Genomic DNA, 21,703 nt, shown 5'->3' with positions numbered 1-21,703 from the left:
GTCTCTATTGAAGAAAATTAACCTGTAGCACACAAATGTATTTTACAAAGTACAGGGGATTAGATTAAACCACGAATCCTTGTAGAGTTGTACCACTGACTCCACCAGAAGCCAGGATTTCACCTTCATTGCACCCCATAAAAGATTCATAAAATCTCTGCTCCTTATAATTTGAGCCTGAATTGTCCTCATAAACAGGAATAGTGCACCCTGTTCTGTAAAGACTCAATATTCTTCTCTGAATGGAAATGAAGACAGATTTGGAGTGGGAAGTTGTAGTGCTACAGAATTGTCAATCCCATCCCTAAAACTCTACACAGTGCATTTTTACAGGTATATCCTGGGACTGGACAAGGAGCATCTCATCTGCACAGATCCTGCCCATGTCATTGACCTACCTGAACCTTATGAGAATATTCCTCACAGGGAGGTAGTTATATGGTTGTTATATAGGACAATGTTGGAAATACTAGGAAGAGAAAGGTCATCCATATTTTCAGAGGCCTTCTTATCCCATGCTTGACCTAGAGGTAGCACTACAAAGCTACAGTCCATGCCAGCAAGATAGCTTGGTTTTAGCAACAGTCATCTAGCATCTGGGAGAGAGATGTATGAGGGACAATGGCATCTGAACCCAGGTTTTCTAATTTTACACGGTACAAGTCAGAAAATCCATCCATCCGAAGAAATATTAACCTATGTGCCTCCCTGACTCATTTATAGCAAGTCCTATGGTAGGACAGACACAGTTCAATAGTTCAAGTATGAAAGAAAATATGTTTTAAATTTTGAACGGACTCATAGTACACCCATTACAAAGGACAGGTATATTAGTGTGGCATTTTAAAGCATCACGGTTTGTGTTACTGAGGTGTTTCACAGCCAATTGACAAGTACAGCAGTCACATATGCCCCAGAAGCTTGGGGAGGGCGAAGCAGCTGGGAAAAGAAAACCCTCCGTTGTTCAATGCCTTCAGTACAAAGAGACTGAACACAAAAGATTTCAAATTCAGTCCTTTACTTACCGTGTATAACACAAAACCATGAAACTGTTCTTTCAGGAAAAAGTCAAGATGTTTTATAGCTACCTCACATTTCTTGCCTTTGACAATTGGACTTAATCCAGCACCACAAGATCTGAGTAACAAAAAATCATTAATTTCATTACAAACATGCTTGCCAGTATCATAAATTGGTTGTCATACTTACCTTCATTTTAATAAAAAACTTGGAGGTGTAAGCCTGTTTTCTGATATATGGGAGCACATTGTGTATTTTCAGTTAATTTGAGCAGTTGACACAGCTAACTACAGGTTTTATTACAATCTTCGGTTTAATTGGAAGCTTTCAGCATGTACTCTGGAAGTGTGGAAAAGGGACCTGTTTTTCAGAGTCCTACCTTTTCTAGCTATGGAATTCATTGCACCTTTACAGGCAGAAAGTCTTTTAAGGCTGAAGCCAACCCTAGGGGAGCTAGCAGGTAAGGGAGCCCTTAGCAAGACTGTCCAGCTCAGCACTGCTCAGGGTGAGCTGAAGTGCAGAAGCAACTCATGCTGCTCTGGCTACAGTTGGTCACAGAAGAAGAACTCTGCAGTTCTGTCCTCATCTTTTAATTTTCTTTTTTTCTTTTTTTTTTCTATATTCTTGACAGTTGCTGGAGTATGAAAGCTAATTTGAGTTACAAAATTAAAAAAAAAATAATGTGGGACCTTGCTGTACTCCACACGCACATATGCGTACACATACAATCCTTGTCCTTTCTCTCCTCCCTCCCCTGTTAAAGTAGCTATCTTGCACATCAAAGGTTAGGAGGGTATTTTTGGTACAGTCAGGAATCACTCAGGAGATGAACGAGCTTATTTGTTCCAAATGATGAAAGTTCCAAGTATTTCATTTTTGCTAACAGTTCATTAATGTAGCCACTCATGTGTGCTAATCCCACTTATTAAGCCTCCCTGTCTCCTATTAATAATAATTTAGCTAAATATGAGATGTTTCAACAAGGTTATTCATACTTTCATATATAATTATGCTAGATATAGGTATAGGATAATAATCTTCCTTTTCACAAAGTCTTTCATCTAAATAGAGCTTGGAGTGCCATAATCTGCACGAGGTGGTGCACAGGCTATGTTCGTCTCCTGTTACTGAGCTGTCTGCAGAGTGTTTATCTCCAAAATCCCGTGTGAGCCGAGAAGCGCTGTTATCTTTCTTGAGCAGATAGAAACCTGTAGAGCAGAAAAACAAAGGAGCAGAACCCACAAAAGCACTTACACAACTTACTGGGTTCCAGGGCCTTCAGGCAAACTCTGGGAGTGAAAAGCAGTGAACTTTGCAAATGAGGTGGGCAGAGGACCCGAGTGTCCTATTGCCTGTGTGAGCGCTTCAGCCAGTATACAAAAAGTGGCCATTTCCTTCTTCAGCTGTGCTTGAGAACTGAGCCAATTGTCTGTACCTTGAGAGGTGATTTAGTCCAAGACAGTTAAACCTTGGCAGCCAAGGTTGCCAGATCTGTTTTTAAGACCTGCTACAGCTCTGTTCACCTCTACTATAAGTAGTCTATTTCTTTCATCCCCCTCATAAGTAGTCAACTTCATGCTTCCCCTCTCCAAGCCCAAGAACAGACCATTTCTTCCTCCTCCATACAAGTATTACATCTTCTCTTTGTCCCCAGTGCAGTTCTGCCATCTCATTGATCTATTTTCCCACTCTTGTACAGGGTAGTCCACCTTCTCCGTATACAGCACTTAGACAACAATCAGTCCCCAAACCACACTGTGCAAACAGCCTGCCTTTCTCTCCATCATCCTGATCTCTGGCAACATCAGCCTACCTGCATTCTCTCCCAGCTGTCTCACGAGCATCCAAATCCTGTTCTGCCGAGCACCACAGCAGGATGAGAGAGATCTTGGATCATGCTAGCTTCGTTTGCTGCCAGCAGTTTCTCCTGTTGGACAAGTGAGCAGTCATTCCCCATCTACCTTCTCCATGGTCTGGTCTGGTTCTACAGTCCTTGATCGTAGGTTGTTTCTTTTCCAGACTGAGGAATCCCAGACTCTTTTTTTTCCCCTCAAATTCCTCAGATATATACCTCCTTGTTCCTTAAACATAGAAGCCATCCCACCTCATCTTTGATCACTCTTGTTTTTCTTCTGAAAAGAAGACAATTTGGGGATTCGCATATATGTAGTGAGGGGCAAAAAAAAAGAGATCCTAAAGAATCATTTTGTATTCAGTCTGAGTTAAAAGTGGCAAGACAGAAGAGGATTTATAGAGTCGCATAGTAATGCTCTCTGTTTTGCCCTCTGTTGACTTTCTAATAATTATTACGAATGTTTTTGCGATTTTTTGACATCTACCAAGTACTGAGCTAATATTTTCATACAACTATCATCATACTGAATCTCACTCCTGCGTGGCAACAGGATTCTCAGATCTTGTAATTTTTCATTAGAACCTAGGACACTTCTCTCTACATGCATCACATTTTTCTCTGTGTATATTAAATTTTATATATTTCAGTTGCCACAGTTGATAGGCAGCTCTCAATATTTAACAACAAACCAAGATATGTCTATGTTTTGGTTCAAATTTAAGAAGTTACTCTTTCTTAGCAATAGATGAGCTGAGAGCTTAGAAGCCATTACAATGGAATGACTGCCTGAAGTATTTTTAGACATTAAGGAGGAATATTGTTTTACTTAGTTATTCCTTTCCCTACATGAAAGACTTGTGCCTTTTATTTCTATGTGCCAGAAGCCAACATCTCTGCCTCTGTTTGTTTTCTTATCAATGTATCAGCAACATTGGTAGTATCTTCAAAAGAAGGATGAGCTGCAAATAGTTTATTTTATGAATACCTTGAGTCCTGACAAATAGTGGCTATTTTTGAGATGGATTATGGCATATCAGCATAACCTTGTTGTTGTTTTGTCGCCATTTACTTTTATCCCCAGGTGAATAGTAGATTTCAAAACTGCTTACATATTTAAAAGCAATGAGAATAATAGCAATCAACTACTAGGCCAGTTCCATAATCTAAGTTGTTTTTAGTTCCAGTTAAAATTGAAACATACCCTCTATAATAGTACAATTTGCTATAAGCAGAAAAAAAGGCAGATAAAAATGATAAACAAGCATTCAAGAAAAAAACAATCTGTGCTTCATTTGCCAGCAGTAAAGTGTTCCTACCATTCAATATGCATTATTTGAAAACTCCTCTGTGCAGCATCATCAACAATGTTTACCCAAGCATGATTATGATTATGATTGTTCCACGGACTTCATATCTATTGTGCTTGTAGGTCAGCACTTGCTGTAATAAGAGGGCCACCAGATTCACAAATGAAAGAGGAAAATATTGGTAAATGTGATGTCAGCATAGGAAATACTGTTTGATTAGATTTGCGAATGAGCCAAAACAACTTGCTTTTGGCTGGAATTGACCTAGTAGATACCAGTTTAATGGTTGGTTGCAGGGAGGATTTATTTATTTATTAATTTATTTACTATTAAATGAGCTATTGTTAAAGCCTGCCGCATTCATAGGAACTGTCTGTTTACTCTGCATGATCAAATGTTTGAGTCTACGCAAGCCTTTACTACATAGCTTAAGCATGCACTGGAGTTTCCCACTTTGGCTTGCCATTTTTTTAAGTATCCATTTTGGTTCTACTTGTCCGAATTTCCTGTCAGGATGTACACTATCTTTAAAAAGTAGGCAGCAGAAAAAGAGCCTTTTAATCATCAACACCACTGAAAACAGTGCCTTATTCTGCAGTTACTGATTGAAAGAACCTTCCTCACTGGGCTAGAAAATATTTCTTTACTCTCTATAGCGAGAGCTTTACCAGCAGTGAGAGCCAGAGGGGAAGGGGACCCATGAAATCGTTACTTGTAGACACAGTTCACTGCATGGGTGACATGAAGAACAGTGGGCTTCTTACGTGTCTCAAAGTGGAAGACCGAATTCAGTGCCTGGATAGGTTGTAGAGGAGCTGGGAGAGGCTTTGCACGAGGCTGCCACCGTCCCTGGGATTCAGCCAGAACTACATCTACCTGCCCCTCGACAGAAAGACGAGCAAGAATAAGACCTCCCAGGAGGTCATGCGAGGCTATCTATGGGGACTAGGGGGGAATCAGATGTTAAATAATGCACTCCTGCCCACTCTTCATTTAACATTTCGGGGCTTAGTTTTATCTGTCTCTGTGGGAAACTACTGTGTTGCTAACAGGTAACTATGCAGTGAGACGACACGCTAGCGTGGTTGTAGCTGTGTTTTGTGTTCCCCATTTTCCATTTAATAATCCAAGCAGAAATGAATAGGAATGCTAAATAGGAGTATGAAATATTATTTTCATTTTCTCTGTTGCTGCACAGCAGGAGGGAAAATAACCAAATGCCCCTAGAGGCATATCCGCTTGTCTAGAACATAGGAAAGGATTTGCAACTGGAATCAGAGCATTTTACAGCACGGCTATGCCTCTCAGAGCTGAAAGCATAGTCAGAAAGTCAGCCAGTGGTGTGTCTTTCTTCACACATAAGCTTCTTGTGGAAAAATAGCACCCACCTTCACAGAAAATGTTAGAAATACTTGTTTGCCACAAGTGTTCAGTAGTAGTAGTGTGATGAGTAGTAGTGTGTTGAGTAGTAGTGCTGAGCACTGCATTGCACGAGGCAAATTGTGGCTGACCAGCTACAAATGAGTACGAAGGAAATGCACACAAATTTGACTCAGTGCTCATGTACACACAAATAAACCCAATCTGTTCAAAGTTTGCATTTAAGCCCCTCGCTGCTTATTTCTCATACTCTATAACCACTCTGCTCGCTAAGTAGTGGGGTTAGAAGGTCATTCTTCAGCAGATGTAACAAGGGGCAGCTGTTTTGACACTGAAGGGATCAGTTAGGTACAGACTGTTTTTGCCAGAGAGACAGAGTTTGTAGACAGATGTTGGTTTTATTTCAAGATCAGCTGATAAAGCCGGGAGAAACAGGTATCTAACATTTCTAGCCCACAAACCTTTCATCAGAGCACCCGCTTTGCCAGAAGACGTGGTATTGAAGCCTTTTCCATGGCTAGACCAGACAGAGCACTGCTTAAAAAGACAGGTTTAAACCATGCTGTCTTTAGTGCATCTAACAGCCCAGCTCTTTTCAACGGGTTCTTACTGAGAACTAAAATAATAAAACCAGATTATGCGAATAGACTTTGTCTCTCGCCTAGCAATTCCCAGGGTCTGATGGCACCTGGCTGTTACCAAACTGTCAAGTTCTGATTCTTTTCCGAGAGGAAAATATACACCATCTATTGTCCTTGGGTTTAGCTTTGAAAAATGATTCAGTTAAGTCTTCTGTTTTGTAAAGGGCATAATAAGCAGTTCAATGTCACCATTTTTCTTGCCTTTCTGTGTTCTTGGAGGCAACTGAATTGGGAGAGTAATGCCTCAGATCAACGCCAAAAAAATGAAAATAATACTACTTTACACAGACTGCAAAAAATGGAACTCCCTTAACATATTGCAAAAATAGTCTTTATTTATTTGCTAATAAGGTTTTAATGATCTTGAAAGTCTAACATGCCAAAAAAAATGGTGGTAGACAAAAATACTGGTTTTACTTTCATTTTGTATCTCAATATTACAAAAAAATAAGGTCTGAGATCCTATGCTAATAGTCCTCCATTTAATATTTAATGCTCATGGTAAAAAGTTCTCTGAAAAAAACCAGCACTCTAACCAGAGAGATCTGACACATTTGACTTCAGCGTGGGACTTAATGAATTTGGCTTTTGGTATTGTATTATGTGTCTGAATGATATTCCTAATGATGGTAGTTACAACTATTGCCGGGACATCACACCTTTTTAATATTTCAAATTTACACGTCAATTTCTTGAGCAAAATTAGAAACTTAGGATGAAAGTCCACCAGATTCTTTGTTAATGTACCGTACCATACATATCAAGACACACTGATGGTACAGCCTTTCTATAGGAAAGCTGCATGTAAATCCAAAAAAGGATTTGACAAATATCAAAGACAGCACTGAAAATAAAAACATTTACCACAAGAGAAGCAGAAGATAAATGCAACAAGAAATTGACATTATTCTGAAAAAAAAAACCATACGCACTCAAAACAAGCTGGAAAAAAAAAGCTGAACAAGACATGGAATGACTCACCCTGGAAAATAACAAGATTGTCACAATACAAAGGAAAATACAGTATCAACACTGAGAAAAGGTTCATTTAAACTGAGAAAAATGTAACCATGGATAAAAAGAGCACATCTGAAGAAAATATTTGGTATCAGATGAGAAGAGTAAAAGAAGGCTGAAAATTAAAGAAACTTAAAAATTCAAAAGGGAAAGGCTTATCAAAAGGGGAAAACATTAACATAGAAACTAAAGAGGGACCAGTTTCTCCTTAACACTTGCTAATGTTCCATAAAAGGACAAGTAGAAATATTATGTAACGGAAGAGAAGCTTTATGTAAATCCACAAAATATTTACTAAAAGTTATGGTGATGAAAATAAGTCATATTTTAATTGCTAAGTCATCAATAAGAATAATAAGTTTTAAAGAAATAGAAATCTGGAATGTTAACTTGAAGCCCTTTTCATGTCTGCTTGCTATTGTATCATATTGTGGGTTATTTACACTTCCTATAGGAGAAAGAGGAAGCAGTAATAGAAATCATGTTATTAGAGCCAGTGAATTGATTTGCTTGATAGATTTCCTTATTTCCAAATTAATTTTAGTGACTTTGGCTTGACGCAGCACAAGCTAAAACACCATGACATGACAGCTAAAGGTGAAGATGAGCACTGTCACCCTACCACAGCCAAGTGGTCCCTAGACTATGGAGACTGCTTCTTCACCGACCATTTTTCAGTGCAAGAACCAGAGGGGTATTGTGGGAATTGGCCTTTGGCCTGGTGGCTTTTCTAAACCATTGATGCCTGTTCAAAGCAGCTGTAAAGTACTATCACATCAGGATATTATAATTTTATTCTTACTCTGACCAGGTATGAATATACAGTGAATGGCCAGAGACAAACCTTCTAATCCATCCTTATTATCTCTGTATTACAGGCTATAAAACTCCAGTTACTTAGTGTAGACATTTGTGGTCATGTTTCAAGGAGGCTAAATTCTTGAGGTAAAGGTTTCAAGTGATGGAGAGTCCAACACATTCACTGGTGATCTGTCCCAGATGTTTATAATTCACTTTGTAAAATATTACAATGTTTTACCTGATGGAAGTGAAAGTTAACTATTGGCATAACAACCTTGCCAGGACCTCATTCTCCCTGCATAGTAATTTACTGTGGAAAACTTGGAAACAGTTCTGCCACCTGTGACTGCTGCGCTTGCCCTTTGGTGTGGGTGTGTTCACGATGGGTAACTTGTTCATGGTATAAATAAAAGGGGATTCTTAAAGAAACCCTCTAAGAAAGGGAGCACACTGACTTAGCTAAAGCTTTTTCCAGCACCTACCTAAGGAGGTAACCATGTTAGCAGCTGTCAGAAGTGATCTGTAGCCTTGTCAGACGGTCACAAAGCTTCAACCGCAGCTGAAAACCTGGAGATGAAAAAGGCACCAAACTGCTTAAAAGTTGGTCCTCATCAGGGTGGAGGGCGAAGCTGGAAGCTGCTGCAAGCTCACATGTACACACAAGCAACATAATTGAGTTATGTCTACCCACCAGCTTGAGGGGAAAGCCAAGCGAACGTATAGCCTGAGAGCCATGCATTGCTGTAGCCCTGCAGGCATTGGCTTCATATTGTATAGCACAATACCTATAAATATTGCTGTGCAAGATGGTATAATTCTTATTCTTACTGAGAAACTAAGCCAATTGCAACACCCAAATGGTGCTGCAGCTGGAGTTTGTCTCAAATATATTATCCACTGGTATTACTATTTTGTCTTGCATACGCGTATCAGTGTGTTTGCGCATGTTTGCATGCGTACAGGTTTGGAAATCACTACAGTTGTTTCCTGGCATCTATGGTCTTCGATAACATGAAAATCAGCTGACTAAAATCTTTAACAACATTTCCTCTTAGGACAACCCTAAAACAGTTTTTTATTGGTGGAGTTCAGCACATGGAACTTTCTTCCTGTGATACCACAGTTAACAAGAACCGTCATTTAGAGTTAATTCTTCTCCTAATGAACCAACCTCTATTGTATGTAAACTCTGTACTACCCTGCAAGATGCTGACCTTGCATGAGAAGACACGTCCATAGCCTGCTTTCCAAATATAATCAACTGCTTGAGCATCTCGGCAATTTCTCCCGTAACTTTTGTTCTCTCAAAAATTTCCAATTTGCTTCATGTCGGGATAGCTCGTAACATCCCAAACAGCCAGGTACAGCAGGCAGACATGGAAATGAAAAACTGACACGAGTTTTTTCTTCGTTTCCTTGAAGGACAAGCTGGCAGAAGCAGCTCTGGTGCCTGAGGACTAGGAAGCCCAGCAGAGCAGCGTACCTATAAACCACCAAGTGTTTTTACACTTAAGTTGCCCACCATTGAAAGTCGCATCACATCCCTGCCGAGCAGACGGTTTCACTCAGATGGGAACAGTACTATCACCAACACAGAAACCATTCACACGGCTCCTGGGCTGCGCTTGGGCGGACCTGGGATGCGGTGGAGGGTCGTACGTGCCCTCTCGTACTCCCAAAGCCCCGAGCGTTTGCCGGGGGTGTTTCTAGCCCTGCACCTGCCTTGCCGCACCGCGACACCCCAGGGGGCTGGGCTCAGCATGGGGAGGCCGGCTGCCCGCTCCCCCCGGGCCGGGGGACGCGCAGGTCGGCCTGTCCCGGCCGGGGCGCCCCGCCGGGCCCACGCGTGCCGCCTGCCGCGCAGGACCCCCGGCGCCGCCCCGCCCCGCCCCGCGCTTCCCCACCGCGCGGGACCTGGCGTTCGTTTCCCTTAATTTCCCACTTCTTGTTTGGGTGGGTTGTTTTTGGTTTTTGGTTTTTTGTGTGTGTGTGTGTGTGGTTTTGTTTTGTCCTGAGACGGTGCCTGTGCCTGCGCCCTGACCCACTTCTAAGGCGGATAGTGATATTCTGCTGCTCCAGCCCCCTTCCCCCGCTCCCCCCACCCAGTTCTCCGGAAACAAGCACCCCCCCTGCCTCCCGGCTCGGGGAGCAGCCTGCGAACGCCACCTACTTACAGGCCGGCAGCGGCTCCCAGCCCCGCCGAGCTCCCCGCGATTACTCTCCCGGTTACCCCCAGCAATAAGGGCTTGCAAAATCGGGCCCTTAGATCAGCGCTGGGAGCCGAGATTGCTTTTTAGGGGGGCTCCTCTGTGTACGCGCTCTGCGGCACCCCCGCAGGGGGGCCAGGCTCCGCGCCCCCGCAGCATCCGCGCCCGCCGGCGGCACCCACCGCCCCGCACCTCCCTGCCCTCCGAGACCCCAGAAAGCCCTCACACCCCTCCCCGCTTCCACCGCGAATGAAACTTTTCCTTCTCCCGCCGGTGGTGGGGCGGCGGCGTCCCGGGGGGCTGCCCCGCGCGGAGCCGCTCTCCCCACGGGGCCACGCTTTGGCCGCGGCGACGTGAAGCGGCCCCCTGCCCCCCACCCACCCTCCTGCCGGCTGGGGGTGGGGGGCGTCTGCCCCCTCCCTCCCGCCCGCGGGCGGGCGCGCACCCCCCCCCCCCCCGCACACGCATACACTCACACACACACACTGAGGCACTCAGGCACACTCACACGCGCGCACACGTGCGCGCCCGCCCAGCAGCGCGCGGTCTCCGCCCCCCCGCGCAGACAGACACACGGACACACACATCAAGCACACACACAGACACGCGCGCACACAGACACGCACGCACACCCCCCCGCCCGGGCACACCCGCACAGCCCCGCGCCCTCGGCAGCGGCCGCTCGGCGGAGCGCGGTGCGGCGCGGAGGGCGGCCCCCGGCGAGCCCCCGCCATGCGCTGAGCCGCGGCCCCGCAGCACCCACCGCCGCTCCTCCCGCTCCTCCCGCTCAGCCCGCCCGCGGCGTGGGGGCGGCCGCCGGGCGCGGCCGCGGCGCGGAGCCGGCTCCCCGCTGGGGAGAGGCGCAGCAGCCCGCGGAGGCAGGCGCAGGCAGCAGGCAGGAGGAGGCTGAGAGGAGGCTGAGAGGAGGCTGAGAGGAGGCTGAGAGGCGGCCGGACGGGCAGGCAGGCGGACGGGAGGAGGCAGAGGACGATTTGGACATGCTCATTCTCGGGCGCTTGGTTGCCTGCATCCAGCTCGTCTGTATCCTCCGAGTGGGTGAGTGATCTGCTGTTGTGCGTGAATTCGGCTTTGCGTTTCAGACCAACTTTTCGGTGGGGTTTTCTCCCTCTGATCCCTTTGGCTCAGAGCCGCAGGTGCAATCACCGGCCACTCCACACCGTGGAAACACGCCGTCAGCACCACGGGTGGGAACGGGTCTCCTTACCCCTTCTCACCTCAGCCTCCTGCCGCCGGGCTCCGCGGATGCGCGGTGCCCCCACGCCACCCCGGCACAGGCGGGATGCTCCGGGGGTGGGTTCGGCAGCCCCCCCCCCGCCTCTGCTCCCACGGCGGCGTCTCGCGTGGCGCCCCGCGGAGCCGCTCCCGCCGCGCCTTCCGCAGGGCTCTGGCCCCGCGGGGGAGAGGAAATCCCTGCCAAGCAGTATTGGCAGCGAGCTTCTCCGTGGACGTGGGATATGAAATTTTACTTCAGCCTCTCGCAGGAACAGTTTGGAAGAGAACCGGGGACGGGTGCGCAATTTCAGCCCAAAAAAAGCCTCGTTCTCCAAGAAGGGGCAGCGTCACCGATCGCCCCGCACCGGGTGTAGCTGCTGCCTCGGCAAGCGACGGACAAGTCGTTCGTTCACGTGGGACGCAGCACACAGGATGTGGATTCAGATATAGATTTTAGCGGGGCTACTTACATAACCAAATTAATTTTCAATTCATTCTCATCTGTGCAACTGGAGCGCATCCTGACAGTCGTGCAATGCTCTGTTACTCGGCGGTATTATTATTATAACCAGCGTGAGTCAGTTGATGCTGTTAGAAGCGCCGTCTTAAATACTTTGTCAAATAAATGTTAGGAGCTTAAGTGGTGGGGTTTGTATCGTATTGAACGATCCTTTTGAATTTTTAAACTTCTGTCAAACAGATCACTAGAAAATACTACGTGGTCGCTCGCATTTACGTATGAGGAACTTAAGAGCTTCGGCTGCTCTTCTGTACACAATGGGTGTACAAAACCAGTTTTACAATAGGTGTCGCGTGATAAAGTAGGGACTAACCTACATTTCTCACCCAATAGATGGTTCTGCTTCTGAAGCCATGAAGCTCTGTAAACAAAGATCGGTGTTAGGTTACTCGGAGTGAAAGCAACTTCGTACCAAGTTCTGCTAGTTAGAGAAAACTACTTTTTAAAATTTTGCCACGTGAAAAAATATTTCTACCTCCTTTCTGGAAGTATAGTGGAATAATTAAACTATAAATGCGATTAATGTAACCGACCTTTGATTAAAATATTAAAATGTATGATCCTTATAAAGGCATTAATAGCATTTTAATGTCACTTTTAATCTAACCTATTTCTAAAACCAGGGTTCTTATTCTAATATAATTCCCTTGTACTGGTTTGGCAAAGGAGGGCCTGTCATAAAACTTTTGTTAAGTTTTCATAACATCTTTCACATATTGCCAACTTGTTTCCTGAAATCAGAGGTACTCCCAGGACTATCTAAAGGACAAAATTGGCAGGTGCTTGTATACGTGTGTGGAGGTACATGAAAATGTGTGAGTACAGGTCAAGTATACCATGATATGATCATAATGTAATAAAACACAGTTCAATTTTGGAGACTAACTTCCATGTTCAGAGCAGCCTACCAGCTTGCAAGCAATGCCAGGCATAAACGTAACTTTTCTAATGGAACCTGTTCTTTTTTTAATAATTTCATTTTGTGACTTTTAGAAATAAGGTGGTTTTGTATAATGTAATATTCAAATACGTGGTCTGCGTGTGTATGTTGTATTAATTAATTCAGAAGATCTGTCAGGATGGGAAGACAAGGTTTTTTCCTCACACAGGAGGTATAAGTGTGGCTACTTTTTTTCCCTCTAGACTGATAGACTATTGTTTTCAAACCTGACCTGAAGGGGACACCCTTTCTAGATGTGATGGATGATTTGGTCTGAATGGCTGTTCGTTCTGAAGACTCATGAGCTAGACTGCTCGGTGTGCTCAACGACATGAGTGTTCCCAAAAATTAATACCCTCTACAGGTTATTAGAGTGATTTAATGAGATTTCATCTGAATAAGTTCCGCTTTGAATACCTATCCGTAACTAAGTATGCTCTCATCTGATAGTATTAGTTCACAGGAGTAAATACTTTGTTAGGAATATGGCATTATTTCCTTTTGGTTTTTTTTTCATTAAAAAAAGGCAAATAAATGATTGCATACTACCAGTGTATGGTTCCTCGGGCTTGGTGAGAGAGGAGGACTGGGTTACACAGGCTGACTCTTACCATCAGGTATTGGTGGTATGGAAGAAACCAGACCCAGGGCTCTGTGGAAGGGATGTTGCTGAAGAGCATGGCAGCCTCCCTTTGCATTCGGGCGACTACGCTCACTAGTTCAAGGCTAGGCAACATGTAGATGCCGGCCTCATTTCCTTGGAGTTTCAAAAAATGTTGTGGAGTTCTCAGCTGGTCACGGACAGAGCTCTGCAGGAGGTCCCTTCTAATGAATCTGTTTGGGAGTTTTGCTGTTGCCTCTGGGAGAGTCAGCAGGAAAATCTGAGTCCCCTATGTGTTCAGAAAAGACAAGGCGGTCAAATCAACCTCACCGAAGAAAAACCTATTAGAGCAGACAGAGGAAAAATGGTCTTTTGGGAATGACAAGACAGTGACAGTTCGTTCTGTGTGTTATTGAAGAAATGCTTAGGGGCTCGATTCTAATATCGCTGCTGAGATATGAATAGCACCTTCCTCCACAGTGTTACTGAAGCCAAGTACTGATGTAATTATTTATGGAGCAGGGCATTATCTGAGTATTCTCAGTGAGTGCCATTCAGTGAAGTTCAATAGAACTACTTGTGGAGTGAGATGCTATTCAGTCAGAAGTAAGGGCACATGAGAAGTCCTGTGTGATTATTTGTGGACACTCCTGTCTAGTTAGAACAGAGGTTTCCTCTGAAGTTCTTTCTGTTACCAAAATGAAAGGAAAAAAGAGCCTCTGTGGAAAATTCGCTTGCTTTTTTACATTTTTATTTTAAATGCGAAATATGAGAGTCTGCAATCTTCAGCCTACCTATATCTCAGGCCTAAAGATACTCCTTGAAATTCTGCCTCAGCTTACTGATGTGTTCAGTATAACCTCCTGAAAGTCAATGGGACGTGCCCTTTTTGTAGCTTTTTTCGTATTGTGCTTGTGGAAAAAATGCCTGGAGTCTTTTCAATAAGTAGACTATTTATGAATCTGTGTAGGCAAGAAAATGTTAATAGAAAAAGGAGGATGTTTTAGCAAATTACATTGTAATCGTGGCTAAGTTTGAATCAAAGAGGCGTAAATATTTAGGCAAGACTTAAAAAATATTCCCTGCTCTCGCTAGCAAAATGTATGGGTAATTTCCCCAAATAATGTAAAAAGTCTCTCCAAAATTAGCTCATCTACACCATGCTACTGTCACTGTCTGACCTCAGCCAGAGTTTTGCCTTTCAAAATGCAGCTAATTAAACTACGGATTGTTTAATTAGTTGTGTTTCACTTTAATTTTTCTCTGTCTAGAAAAGGTCTCTCTCTCGGTTTTAGTTTGTTTTTGGCATCCCAGTACTATGCCTTTATTCACACAGAAGTATTAACGTTTCCCTAAATATTCTAATTTTTCTTACACAACTGACATCAGGACCGTATTTCCAAGCCAGCAGACAGCATAAATCTCATGACCAGCAAGAAAAGCAACTTCTCCATGCTCTTTACTGGACAGTCCCAAATAATAATAATGAGAATCTGAAGGACAGCATTGGCTCAGCTTTCTAAATCCAATCACACTTTCTGTTCATTCTCATATCTACGCGTTTAGATTCAATAAACCCTTAGACTGTCAAAGGGCTATGGGATCAGATCCTTCTTTTTTGCACTGACCTCTTATTTTGACAATATTTTTGTGGGTCAGATGTTTGACATACTACAAATTCAATTACATCACAGTAATATTACTGTATATTATTTGTAATGCTTTAGCATGTTTTACACTTAAGATGACATGTTCCTGTGGATGACGATACACGGTTCCTATGGAGAAATCTAGTCCTGCCGTATCTAAAATGTAAGAGCTAGAATAAAAATAAGAATTTTAGGACTGTTAAACCATCTATTTTAACCATCTGTATTGTAACCATCTGTATGTTATGCATTTTTGTACCATAAGAGATTGATATATACCAAAATCTAAATATACAGTATAGATTTATTTTAGGTTCAAATACTGGCAGGTATGAAAAGTTGTGCAGAAATGAATGACATTTCAAAAGTTAATGTCAGTGTAACCTAATATTTATTCAGCACATTAGTCTGTGGGATATATCTAAAATAGTTAAAGCTGTACTTTGCAATATTTGTTCAATACAATGCATAAGGGAAGTTTTCTGAGTTGTATTTGGCATTACTTCACCTCTAAATATACTCTTCTGTCTGAATTCCTGGAGAGAAACTAAATAATACATATAACATTACAGTGGTAATTTGAAACTATTCTAATTATTATCTGGATTATAAATCAGGATGTTAATTTCTGAACATAGGCACTTGCCCATTTCTTAAGGAAGGAGATTTCCTTCATTTTCTGTGCTCATCATTTAAGTGGTCACTGCCCACTATGAGTTCTCTAATTAGGAATTTAAGAGTGAACAGATTCTGTTCTTTCTCTGACAATTTCAATTCCTCTTCAAACGTGCCGTGCTTCTCAGTATTCCCCGTAGGGCCTGGAAGTCTGCGGCAGTTCCGGAGCCCCCTGCTCCCATTTAACAGCTCGATTCCCACAGCTTCGTGTACCATTTATGTGGCTTTCCTGTATGAGACATCCTTTGGCTATTCAGTAAGCTTCTTTTCCCATAAAGACAAAAGTTACCTTTTTGAATACATGTCAAGGCTTCTGCATTAGAAAGATAAATCAACAGGAAGAAAAGGACTTACAGTATTAAATAAACAAAATCTGCTAAATGAAAGGTAGCAAATTTTTCAAAGAGGCTGGGGCTGTAAATGAAACTTGGCTCCAGGAGGTTGTTGAGGAACTGTTGGCAGCAGAGTACTTTTGTAGGAAGGTATGGTGCAGGTTGAGTGTTGAATACAAATTACTGACGTCGGTCGATTCAGTCTTGAGGCTCAGGTGGAAATAACTGGAGATTTTAGAAGCAAGGTGAGGGCTTACTTTCCTTACTTTGCATCGCTGGCTGATATTGTGGCACTAGCTGGTCGAGGTGAAATAACAGACTTCTTAAGAAAAACGGGCACTTTGTAAAAGTGCAATGGATTATTCTAGATGAGGCATGCCCCTCAAAAGCTCTTCTTGCCATCTGCTTCTTGCCCATACTTGACTTAGGTTTTCTTTAATCCACCAGAAGCAGCTGTATTTCACCCTAGAAATCAGTATTTTTTGTCACCAGTCGAAGGCTCCAGGAGCCGTTGTTTGAGTTAGCTAATTCTGGGAATCATTATTGTTGTAGAAGTCCCATGGGTGACAAAAACACTATCCTACATCTGATAAGGAAAGCTCAGCACTGAAAATAGGATGACAGTGGAATTTAGATGCCTGAACCCAAAATTATAATTAAAAGGATCTCTGATTCAGCTAGTACATCTCAGGGCTGCTAGGGAAGCTTTCAGGCAGGTACAATTCCCCTTCTGCATGTGCCTTACCTGGCCCTATTATGTGCATCTCAGTCCCTCTTTCCCTCCTAAGTTTAACTGGGATGCAAACCCAGATGTTCTTTCGGATGACTTCCCTGATCCCTAAGTCAGTAAGACTTCCCAAAATAGGCGCTGACACGACCAGGTGTCTTGACCTGACTGTTGTTGCTACCTCTGTTTAAGGCCAAGGGCGAGGCGATGGCTGTGCCTTTGAACCTAGATCTCCTGTCTCCAAACACTAGGTCTTGCAAACGAGAGGACTCTTCATACATCTTGTTTAAGATGAAGCATTTTTCCTTAGGAAAAAAAAAAAAGGTCAATTACAGAGAAGGACTAGGGAGAATAACAAACAGCATTATGCCACTGCATGAAATCTTAGCTAACCTACTTCTTAAATACTGTGTACGCTTATGTTCCCCTCCTCTCAGAAAGGGCACAGCAGACTCAGAAGAAGTAAGGAAATTGCAACAGGGTATCTGTTTTCAGGAATGACTAAGGTAGGACTCCCTGTCAAGACCAAAGACAACTTAAAAGATTGTCTTGTAGAGTGTTATAAACTCACAAGTGATGGGAAGAGATTCTTCACTGACTCTTCCAATACAAGAACAAGGGGACAGCAAACAAAGGCAGTAGGAGACAGATTTAAAAATAAATAAAAGGGTAGTTCTTCCTGCAACAGGTGGTAAGACTTGTGAAACCCTACTGTAGGCTGCTCTGAGAGCAAAACATTTTGAGGGGATACTAGATAAGCGCTTCAAAGAGAAACCTACTGGGGGTTGCTAGGCAGATGGAAACCATATCCATTTCAGGAACTTTTGGAGCTGGAAGTAGAGCCTGGGAGAGTTTGCAAGGAAATTTTCAAGCATATCGCATAAGTTTGCCTTTTTCTTACTGTTCCTTAAGCATCTGCTTCAGGATTTTGGAAGCAGGACTCTGAATTGGTAGAGTAGTACAGCAAGAGAGGAAATACAAGTTCCTATGCTCATTCCTACTCAGTATTTTATTATCTACTTGCTGGATACAATGCATAGATCGCTGCCACTGCCTTTTCTCTGGTTGTGCTCTAGAGAGAGCAGGTTTTGCTAATATCTTTGTGTAAGTACAGACACTTACTTCAAAAGGGATTCTGGGTTGCATTTCTGAAGGACCCAACCTCCCAAAGTGGGAAAGAGCTCAGATGCGTTTCCACCAACTCAGCATTTTACATCAGCTGTCCTGGGCAGCTGAATGCTGTTTGGGCAAGCCAGTTGCTTGTTATTGCACTCAGCTGCTTACAGAATCACAGAGTGGTGGGGGTTGGAAGGGACCTCTGGAGATCATCTTGTCCAACTCCCCTGATTGAGCAGGGACACCTAGAGCAGGGGGCACAGGAATGCGTCCAGGTGGGTTTTGAATGTCTCCAGGGAAGGAGACTCCACAGCCTCCCTGGGCAGCCTGTGCCACTGCTCTGGCACCCTCACAGGAAAGAGGTTTTTTCTCATGTTCAGGTGGAACTTCCTGTGTTCCAACTTGTGCCCATTGCCCCTTGGCCTGTCATTGGGCACCACTGAAAAGAGTCCAGTGCCATCACCCTGACACCCACCCTTTAGATATTTATAGGTATTGATGAAATCCCCTCTCAGTCTTCTCTTCTCCAGGCTGAACAAACCCAGGTGTCTCAGCCTTTCCTCATAAGGGAGATGCCCCAGTCCCCTGATCATCTTGGTAGCTCTCCGCTGGACAGCTTAGATCACGTAAGACAGTGTCTGAACTTCAAGACTCTGGAGCCTACTGTTAGTGCCCAACAGGGGGGTGATTCAGCTAAATGCTGTCTTGTATCTGGGTTCTTGTCTAAGTCAGGGCTCTCAAATCCATCATTTACACTGTACCTTCAGATTCAGCAGAAATCACCTGAAATCAGCAGAATTCACCTGAAAAACAGGCTAGTCATGGCTTGGCTACTTGGTATATAAAAAGTAACATTTACTTCTCTAGATTTTTATAGCATCCAGTTAGACACACAAAGTAACTTTTTTTCCCACAGCCCTTTCTGTTTCACTAAACTTATAGGCTGTAGAAAATTCTCTGCGTGATGCTGAAGGATTAAAGATCCTACTTTGCAGATAGCATTCAGCAATGTGCATTTCTTATGAAGATGTTAGGACTGCTCACCTGACTAGTGAGAGATTTTGTTAAGCGTTCTCGGGAGCAGTATTATGTGTCCGTACTTGGGCCCCGAATTGTCATCCTCATTGCCAAAAGGTTTCTGCTACATACTGGATTACCTGAAGACTGAAATATAAAGCAGGTAGCATTTGAAAAGGTATCCATCTTCACTGCCTTATTTATCTGTCTGCTGAGATAGGATAACAGTAAAAGCAGTGAAGAGTTGATTAAACAATAACATCAGAAAGGGTGAAAAAAAGAGACATCTAGAGTACTTGACTGAAGTTGTGTTACAAAATTGGTCTTCGAAGTCTTGTAAATACAGGAGGCTGCATAAAAATAAACAAGATCAAATGTGCCTTAGCGAATGAAGACGTATGTCTCTCTAAATGCCCTAACAGAATTTGACAAAGAATTCCTGACTTATTTAAAATTTCCTTAGAAATCGTGACATGCTCTTTCATTTGGGACAGGTTTTCTGGTCTTTTTTAGAAGGTATCCAGGCCAAATTCAAATTTTTCCTTAGGTAAATGGACAGTTTTAGTGACTTCATTCAGATTTAGACTGGTTTGTGTCATAATTCTTCAAAATATAATTTTTCAAATATAATGCTATTTTTCAAAGTTGTCAAAGCCTTGGAAAAGCAAAATTTGTAGTGTTCTGCAGGGGCAACTTATATTGAAGAAACTGAAAGCTTTTTGAAAGCTAAAGCAAGTATTTTGAGGAAAAATTAAGCCTTTAAAATCAGTGTTTAAAAAAAGACTTGATTCTTCAGTTGCTTTATATGCTGAACTCCATGATTTCAGCAGAACTTCCCAAAGAGAAAAACATCTGCTTGCTTAGGCTAAATAGCTAATGATCAGAGTAACAGCTGGCTTTATAAAAGTGACCGAGTATTACTCCAGGCAGTTTGTGTTCTAGCTCCAACCCCAAACTGATCAACTGTGTTTCATCCATTTCTAGCCATTTGGAAAAATCATTTTGTTCCAAGTGTATGTCAGTTGTTTTTATCATTTCCTTTTGTAACTCTCATTCTGATAGGTGTGTCTAAGTATGATAATTAACAAATTTGTCAGGCTGGGACTTCCTGGGAGGCTAAGGAGCCTTCTGCCAGAGCCCTGGAGCACTGCTCTTAGGTGTGTGGGGCATTACAGTGTGTGCTCACCACACAACTCACCCACCCATCATCTGCACGGAGTTGGCGGTGAGTCCTGTCCGGTCTGTGCCTACTTCTTTCTTTGTAATCTTGGATTTTCAGACAGTAGCTTTGCATTTCATGTATCATGCAATGTTGCAGAAAAATTCCAAAGAAGCAGGTTCTCTTTGGGTGTTCTTTGTTTTGGTTTGGGTTTTTTTATTTTTTTTTTAAATACACTTTAGGTTTGTGTTAAAAAAACTCTATCACTGTAGATACACAGATCACAGTAGAACTAATTCTGGCTCATCAGTGGAACAGTGTGTGAATAAATGCTGGATGAGCATCAAGGAGAAAAAGATCCAGAAGAGCTATTTAAGTTTGAGGATAGTGCTGACACAAAACCAAATGGATACAAACTGGCAATGTGCAAATTTAAGCTGAAAATTAGAAGAAGATTCTTACCCATTACAGCACTGGGATTTTGGAAAGTCTTTCTAATGGTAATAGTAGCAGCAAAAGGCCAACCTTTTTTTTTTTTTAAGAATAGAGTACCATGGTTTCTGCAAGATCCTGTGGCTCCTGCAATAGGAGAGAACCCCATCAATAATCTAGGAGTCCATGTCAGTGAGTATCATGGTACAGTTTCAACTGTGCTAAATAAGAAAAGTGGGCAGTGTGCACCTGGCTGCACCAGCCACCTGCCCACCGCTGAAACAACATAAAACAGTCAGTCCTCGTGACGGACTGATGCATTGGTAAGCCGAGGTTCTGCAGACTGAGTGGCTGCTTGGCATCTCCAGTACCACTCAGCATTTCGAACGACACTGAGTAGTAAAACATCATAAATCTAACCAGGAAAAGAAATAAAGTCTAATACAAAGTCAGCAGACTTAAAAATTTACATTTTGGGTTTAATTATGGTATTTTGAGGCTGTTGATAGGTTGCTATTTTAAATAAGATTACTCGTACAAGCACAAGGTAAGAAACCTCTTCTAAAGAAAAGTATTTGAAATCTCATGTGGTTGTATGACTTCAGGAGCTAGGGGTTTAGTTAAAATACTAGCCAACAGAAGACCTTTGAGAACTGCCAGTGCTTTCACTTTCTCACATGATACAACCATAGGAAATTTCAATTCATTATATTTCAGTGTCAGATTTTACATTGGCTGAATTCTGAGAGTGTTCTCAGGCTCATCGGCCCATTTCTCATTAATCCTTTCCATGCCCTCCTTTCACATTCTCAGGTAAATGGCTTGGCCTCCCCAACAGCCGCGTGAACTCTCTCCTCACCATGTGCACCTTTCTCCAAAGACACAGGCAGTTACATGTTGGTCTACTAATATAAAATTAACTCCTGCAACTTCGTAAGGCTCCTCCTTGACAGGTTTCTGTCTCCCTTTTAATGCGTATTTCTTACATATCTGATACAATTCCTCTTCACTGTTTCTTCCTGTATTTTCTATTATCACTAGCTTTCTCCCCTTCTTTATTTGGGATGAAGAAGA

The 21,703-nt window shown here is 43.0% G+C and overlaps 1 protein-coding gene across 4 annotated transcripts in view; it reads left to right on the top strand.

Moving 5' to 3' along the window:
- Positions 1 to 11,026: 11,026 nt before the first annotated feature.
- The window catches only part of PTPRZ1 (protein tyrosine phosphatase receptor type Z1), a 146,032-nt gene continuing 135,355 nt past the window's right edge, over positions 11,027 to 21,703 (top strand). For 2 of the 4 annotated variants that reach the window (XM_064446531.1, XM_064446522.1), the window contains exon 1: positions 11,028 to 11,284. In XM_064446531.1, the coding sequence (XP_064302601.1) occupies positions 11,227 to 11,284 (58 nt within the window). In that variant the 5' untranslated portion in view covers positions 11,028 to 11,226. Of the gene's footprint in view, positions 11,285 to 21,703 lie in introns of all 4 variants that reach the window. The other 2 variants (XM_064446512.1, XM_064446539.1) reach the window with 2 other exon arrangements.

This window comes from Phalacrocorax carbo, chromosome 1 (assembly GCF_963921805.1).
Source record: "Phalacrocorax carbo chromosome 1, bPhaCar2.1, whole genome shotgun sequence".
Taxonomy (NCBI): domain Eukaryota; kingdom Metazoa; phylum Chordata; class Aves; order Suliformes; family Phalacrocoracidae; genus Phalacrocorax; species Phalacrocorax carbo.
The sequence above is the reverse complement of the archived record's forward strand: the minus strand, read 5'-3'. Positions and strand labels throughout refer to the sequence as shown.